The sequence below is a fragment of the Apium graveolens genome, chromosome 1 (assembly GCF_009905375.1).
Source record: "Apium graveolens cultivar Ventura chromosome 1, ASM990537v1, whole genome shotgun sequence".
NCBI lineage: Eukaryota > Viridiplantae > Streptophyta > Magnoliopsida > Apiales > Apiaceae > Apium > Apium graveolens.
The window spans coordinates 6380955-6388855 of NC_133647.1; the positions used below are offsets into that span (position 1 = coordinate 6380955).

Consider the following 7901-nt stretch of genomic DNA (forward strand, 5'->3'; position numbering starts at 1 on the left):
TATTTCTAATATGTACCGAAATTTATCAGACTTTAATCTTTATCTAATATTTTGATGAATGCACAGACTTTCACTCCATATGAATGATGAAAATTACTGTGGTGATTAAGTTGTTTATGACAAACAGTTAAGTATCATTTGCATAAATTCTGAGGACAAGTTCCGATGGAAGTTCTGATGATTAAATTCTGAAGAAAACAAGTCAATATTTGTATGAAGAATTATAGAAAAAGATGTTCACTTGTTGAGTATAGAAGCCAAATTCTGATGACTGTTAACATTTGATATGAGTTAAGCTCTGATATTAAATCCTGATAAAACCCTTGATACTTACGTGACATTATTCTTCACTTGACTTATCTGTGGATAAAATCTGAAACAGTCATATTTAAATCAGAATATATTTGGGTAAAATAAAAACAGTCATAATCATTATGGATTAGTAGTTAACGTGTATGGTTTGAACAACTGCATGTGCACGGTAATTATTGCATATTTTACGTGCCCATTAACTCTTGCTTTACTTGTTTCCTGACTGTTCACATGTTGCCAGGTGTAAAGTGTATCCCATGCTTCAAAAATATAACTGTTGAGTAGAGAAAGAATATATATAAGAGATAAAATATTTTCTAATCTTTTACTTACTTTTCTATTCTTACTCTCTTTTATTTTCTCCGTCTCTCATATTCTCTGAAGCGTTTTCTTACAGGACTTCTCTCAAACACTTTGCAAGCAATCTCTTTCTCACTTAATTCTTTACAGAGATGGCACCAAGAGATGTTATTTTCAATGGAGTTAAGTTTGTTCCTAACAACTACTCCGCCATTCTTAGCAAGGCTAAAGCTCCATCTGAACTTCACTTTATTCAGGATTTTCTTGCAAATTCTGGTATTGGGTACGCTCTGACCCAACCTGATGCAGTATCTGGAACTCAATTGATGGAGTTCTGGAGAAGTGGAGTATATGATGATGGTGGTGCTCAAGGGTCCCCAAGCATAATCTTTACAACAGGGGAGGATGAGCATGTTGTAACTTTGGCTACAGTACGCCAAGCACTACAGTTGCCTGAGAACAGAGTCTATACTAGTGTTGAAGAACCTTTTCTTCAAAATCTGATGGCCAGTCTGGGGTATGAAAAGACTTTGGCAAAACTGGGTCAGTTGAAGAGAAATAACATTAGGAGGGAATGAAGTTTCTTCTTCGACTGCATCACAAAAGCCTTAGCCAACAAATGTTCAAATTTTGATGCTATTCCCATTCTGAGTCAACAAATCGGGTATGCTCTCATAAATCAAACTGATTTTGATTATGCAAGTGATGTTTTAGGTTTTATTGGGGATAGGATGGCAGAAGATAGAAATACTGTCTATTTTGCTAGATTTTGTCAGCTTATTTATAGCCTTTGTCGTAATAATAAGCCCCAATTATCTCATGAATTACTTCCATCATTTAAACTCGCCAAACGAGCTTTTAGTGACTTATTATCTACTGATAATAAGAAGGTTGTGTTGAGACCCCTCCAAATACCATTATCTGTCAAACAAGCCTTAATAACCTATGATCCAGTTAAATACACAGCACTATATCCTGATGTTCAACCATTTGAACCTCAACCATCAGCACCTACCACAAACACCCAAATTCCTCACACCTCAGAACCTCAACCATCAGCACATAAAACCAGACCTTCATCTTCCAGGCCAAAGAGGACAATGTCTGTTCCTCCACCTCCACAAAAGAGAAGGAAGATGATCCTCAGAGATGAGCCTGAGAGTGAAGAGGAAACAATTGAAGCACGGGTTCATGCATCTGAACCTGTGGAAGTTGAACCTGAGAATGTTACTTCTCAGAAAGAGAAAGCAGCTCAAAGTTCTGATACTTTGAAAAGGAAATCTGTAAATTTTGATGCTACTGAAGCAACTCCTTCTTTGGCAAGAAGATTGAAGAAAATAAGGGCAGAGAGGTACAAGGCCAAACCTATAATTGAGGATTCAACTAAAGCTGAGGAAGCGGATCAGGAATCTCTGATCGCACAAGAACCGATTGTCATTGAAGCCCTTCCAGCTCAAGCCAAAGAAACTGTTACTGATACAGTTGTCACCCCTCCTGTCTCTCCAATCAAAGCTCCAGATGATGCAAAAGAACACACTGAAAGCTCTAAGATAGTTATTCATAATTTGAATATACCTGAAGTTCTTTATCTGGAAGCTCCATCTATATCAAACACACCAGCTCTGGAGATAAATTCTGCTGATCAGAATTTAAATGAAGCTGTTCCTGAATCTCCAGTTGCTTCTCACACTGTTGTGCTGTCAGAACATATTGAGTCTTCCTCAAGTTCTGATGACAGTGTTTCTGCTGAGTCTCCAGTTCCTAAACTGGGCAAGGATGAATTGGTGAAGTAATTTGTTGAAGCAGAAGCACCTATTCCTTGGGAAAATACTCACAGAGGTGCGGAGTGGACCAAGAAGTGGAATGAATCCGACTTTATTCCAAGTTCTAAAGTTCTGACAGAGCATATTGCAAAAGTTGACGAGTTGCTCACAAATGCTGATTTCAAGACACAACTCAAGATCACAGCTCTGTCTACAAAACATCTTCAAGGTCTACATACTTCTACTCATGAAAAGGTTGATACACGCAAAGAACATGCAGATTAGCTAGATCTTCAGATCAAGCTTGATAAGAACAGGTATATTAGACCTATTGCTGAGAAATTAGAAGCAATTGAGAAAGCTCAAGAGAAGCAATAGACCCAAATTGCTGAGGTCCTGGCAAATCAAGCTTCTCATCAAATTCAAATGAATGAGATTCAAATTTCAGTAGAACTTCTTCTCTCACTCCTATTATCTGATGATGCCAAAAAGGGGGAGAAGGTAGTTAAGTGCAAATGCTCTGATGATCAAATACTGAAGAAGAATGATGATTAAACTGATGACCATGGAAACCCTAGTCAGGGTAGAGGTCGAATTCAAAGTAAAGGGCAGAGCAGCAAGGTTTCTTCACAGAAACTGATGACTAATGTAAGCAAATATTCTACTCAAAAGAAGACAAGTTCTGAAGCTGCTCAAACTGAAAATCTAATAGCAAGTTCCGAAACTCAAAATATGATATCAAGTTCTGATGAGCAAAGTCTAATGACCAAGCCTGATGTTCTTATACAAGGTGGAAGTCAAGATTCTCAAAAGTTCATACAAACTCTGAAGCTCAAAGGGAAGCAGACTATAATTTTCTACAAAGATTCCAAGATTCAGACACTTGATGAAGAAACTGCTAGAAGATTATTCCTGAAGCATAATCCAGGAATGGATTTGGATAATCTCAAGGATGAAGAAGCTAGATTTAAATTTGAAAAGACAAATCTACAACCAAAAGCTTCTGTTGCAAAGAAACCTCTAAGGCCTTAGGAGAAAGGCATTGTGATCAAGGAGAAATCGGTCACTGAGGCATCTAAAGCCAAAACAAGGTCACAAATTGAGATTGATCCTAAATCAAAAGGAAAAGAAAAGGTTGGTGAACCTTTAAAGAAAAAGACAAATTCTTCTGTTCAAATCTATCAAGCTATAGTGCATGATGATGATGCTTTGATAGAAGATGAAAATGTTCAAACTCTGAAAAGAAAGAAATTTCTGAAGAATCAAAGACAACCTCTGACAAGGTTCAAGTTGTTCAGAGTGAAGAAGAGCAAGTTACAGAAGAAGCAGCAAGTCCTGATAAAGTCAAGAAGTCAACCACTGACAGTGCTCAAGTTGATTTAGACAAAATGGAAGTAACTGACAAAAGGAAACTTCTATGGAAAAATGTCAAACCATCAGATCCAAAGAAAAGCCAACTGTTGTCTACTTTCATGACCATTGGGTTAAATGCTAGAGAACCAAGAGACAGGGCTGGACTAGGTTCTGATGAAGCTAAGATCAAGACAGGACTTGAAGTTACTACAAGAGATCCATTTTTATTAACTGACAAACCTCTTGAAGATATTACTCAGAAACACCTTAATAAGGTTATCTCTGTTCAAGTGGTACTGGATGCTCATGACAAGCACAACATCAAGGAAAATCTGATTTTATTTCTTCAAGATGAAAGGACATTTCAGATGTCAGAATCAGATGTGCTAAACAAGTCACTGAAAGAGCTTCAATTCTTTCATTACCTTTTAGAGGTAAAGTCTGATATTACCAGGAGATGGTCAGAATTCATATTGAAGACCATAAGAGATAAAGCAAGAATTTCTAGTTCAAGATTTTCAGAATTCATTCCAAATATTATTGAAGATGATGGAAGTGAAATTCCTATGAAGAAGGATTCTGCTATGCTTGAAGTGATTATGAATGAGAAATGTCTCTGCTACAATGAAAATTCTTCTCCTCCTAGGGTAATAAGACTGAATGATGATTTAGAAAGAAATCACATATTTGCTTTAAGGACTGCAATCTATCAGATTGGGAGTCAGAATGAAGAGATGAAGCAAATCAAAGCTACAATGTCTCAGGTCCTGAGAAACAAAGAAGAAAAGCTGATATCAAACTTTGTCAAGAATCACTTTGGATTCAGGTTGAGTCAGTAAGATTGGTAAAAGCTACAAGGACTGTAAGTTGTAGTTATTTGTCTAGTCAAACTCTTGATGCATTTGAACTTAAATGTTTTTGACATCATCAAATCTATTAACTTGTATATTCTTGCATAATTTACAAGTTGAGGGAGATTGTTGGATATATTTGAGATGTCATGTCTAATATGTTTCATGATTAGTTCTCAGATCTTAACTAATAGGAAATATCAGTACCTACTAGAATCAGGACTTACTCGAAGTCAGAACTTAAGGATATCAGAACTTAGATTATCAGAAGATAATATCAGAACTTAAGTACTGGAGGACTAACAGTTAAGGAAGGAAGCTGATTAATGGTAGAAGATCGAGACTAATACAGAAAGAAGATATGAATAGAAAGAGTCATAGTAATAGAAGAATTATATAAGATATCTGATTAATATATTTTAGGAGACAAAATTATATTCCATATCAATTAGAATTTATCTTGTAACTGTGTGTCTATATAAACAGAGACATATGTTTACACTATATGTGTTACGATCAACAAGAAGATCATACATTGTAACCTAGCAGCTCTCGTGATATTTGTTCATCACTGAGAGAGAACAGTTCCATTGTAATAGAGTTTATTATATCAAATAAATCTGTGTTCTGTTACTTGTGTTCTAAATCGATTTGATTGTATTAAACACTGTATTCAACCCCCTTCTACAGTGTTGTGTGACCTAACATAACTTTTCTCCGTCAATCTCTTTTTGCTTGACAACTTCTTCCATACTACGGATCCTCGAGATAGTCCCTAACATCAAGACGGGGGTCTCAGTAGCACGAGTTTCTTCTTTCGTTGGACCTTTCATAAAATAATGGGCCTGTCCACTTGGTTTTGTCTGAATGTCCTGTGCATCCTCAAGCGGAAGACCTTTTCCCTCGTATCTTCTCCTGCGGAATCCTTAACCGCCTTGTGATAGAAGTCGCGTGATTCATACTGTGACCCTCTCAGACTGCCCACCCCGTTAGGCGTTGGGAACTTTATCATCAAATGATGTATCGAAGTTATCACCCTGAATGCTCGGAACCACGGCCTGCCCACCAACACGTTGTGCGCGGAGTCTTGATCCAGCACTTTAAAGTCTATCATTTGAGTGACAGATAGAGCCCCCTCCCCAAGTATGACAGGAAGCCTAACCGAACCCATAACTCTCACTGCCTCTCCAGTAAAGCCATAGACGTGTGCATCCTCAAAGTACATGTCACTATCTGGGAAACCCAATTTTTTGTATGTGTTGTAATACAGGATGTTTGCAGAGCTCCTATTATTCAAGAAGACCCGATGCACGTTCATCGCCCCAATAAGCATAATTATCACCAGTGCATCGTTATGGGGATGATGCACCCATCTTGACTCTCGCTCTCTGAACGTAACATCAGCAGATTCGCCTTTGAATACTTTTGGAGGTCTATCATCCAAGCTATGGATGTTGGTGAGTGGGGGCTGTCGTGTCTCTCTTGCATTTCTCTCCAAGGATTATTCGGAAACCGAGTTCCATTCGTTTCAGCTCCGATTCACTTCCAGACGACCCCGAATGGACGCGAATGCAATTTCATAATCCATAGGTACAAATTATGAAAAGATATCCAAAAAACGGGCCGCCTCAATTTTTGCTCCATACCTCGTGTACTACCCCTACGAGGATTATTCGGAAACCGAGTTCCATTCGTTTCAACCCCGATTCACTTCCGGACGACCCCGAATGGACGCGAATGCAATTTCATAAATCTATAGGGACAAATTATGTAAAGATATCCAAAAAATAGGGCGCCTCAATTTTTGCTCCATACCTCGTGTACTACCCCCTACGAGGATTATTCGGAAACCAAGTTCCATTCGTTTCAGCCCCGATTCACTTCCGGATGACCCCGAATGGACGCGAATGCAATTACATAAATCCATAGGTACAAAATATGAAAAGATATCCAAAAAACGGGCCGCCTCAATTTTTGCTCCATACCTCGTGTACTACCCCCTGCGAGGATTATATGGAAACCGAGTTCCATTCGTTTCAGCTCCGATTCACTTCCGGACGACCCCGAATGGATGCGAATGCAATTTCATAAATCCATAGGGACAAGTTTTGAGGAGATGTCCAAAAAACGGGCCGCCTCAATTTTTGCTCCATACCTCGTGTACTACCCCCCTACGAGGATTATTCGAAAACCGATTTCCATTCTTTTCAGCTTCGATTCACTTCCGGACGACCCCGAATGGACGCGAATGCAATTTCATATGTTGGATATATTTGAGATGTCATGTCTAATATGTTTCATGATTAGTTCTCAGATCTTAACTAACAGGAAATATCAGTACCTACTAGAATCAGGACTTACTCGAAGTCAGAACTTAAGAATATCAGAACTTAGATTATCAGAAGATAATATCAGAAGATGGATATCAGAACTTGAGTACTGGAGGACTAACAGTTAAGGAAGTAAGCTGATTAATGGTAGGAGATTGAGACTAATACAGAAAGAAGATATGCATGGAAAGAGTCATAGAACTAGAAGAATTATATAATATATCTGATTGATATATTTTAGGAGACATAATTATATTCCATATCAATTAGAATTTATCTTGTAACTGTGTGTCTATATAAACACAGACATAGGTTTACACTATATGTGTTACGATCAACGAGAAGATCATACGTTGTAACCTAGCAGCTCTCGTGATATTTGTTCATCACTAAGAGAGAACAGTTCCATTGTAACGGAGTTTATTATATCAAATAAATCTGTGTTCTGTTACTTGTGTTCTAAATCGATTTGATTATATTAAACACGGTATTCAACCCCCTTCTACACAGTGTTGTGTGACCTAACAAGTGGTATCAGAGCCTATCTGTTAACACACATATAGTAAAGATCCAAAATAATCATGTCTGAAGAAGAAACTCCAACCAAGCCCGACAAAACTGAAGAACCTCCAAAGACTCAAAACCACAGTCGATATGAGACAATCAGGGTTCCCATGCTGAGACCTTCTGAGTACCCCATATGGAAAGTGAAGATGGCTATGTTTCTGGAAGCGACAGATCCATAATACCTTGACAGAATTCATGAAGGACCACATAAGCCAACCAAACTCTCTGTTGTAGGTGCAGGTCAGCCAGCAAAGTCTATACCAAAGGAGAAAAGTGAAAAGGGAACTGAACAAATTAAGCCAATTACTGTTAAACAGACTACTAAGCCAAAGGTAAATCTTGTTAAGTTTGTACCTAAAACTGTAAAGTCTGATTCTAAAAAGATGAAAGATAGTGAGACAGAAGTGATAACAGAGTCAACTTCT

The 7901-nt window shown here is 37.9% G+C and overlaps 1 protein-coding gene across 1 annotated transcript; it reads right to left on the reverse strand.

Annotated features, from left to right (window-relative positions):
• Nucleotides 1-5408: 5408 nt before the first annotated feature.
• LOC141669817 (uncharacterized) lies at nucleotides 5409-5897 on the reverse strand. Its single transcript, XM_074476156.1, has one exon. The coding sequence runs from the start codon at nucleotides 5895-5897 to the stop codon at nucleotides 5409-5411; it is 489 nt and encodes a 162-aa protein (XP_074332257.1).
• Between the last annotated feature and the right edge of the window lie 2004 nt (nucleotides 5898-7901).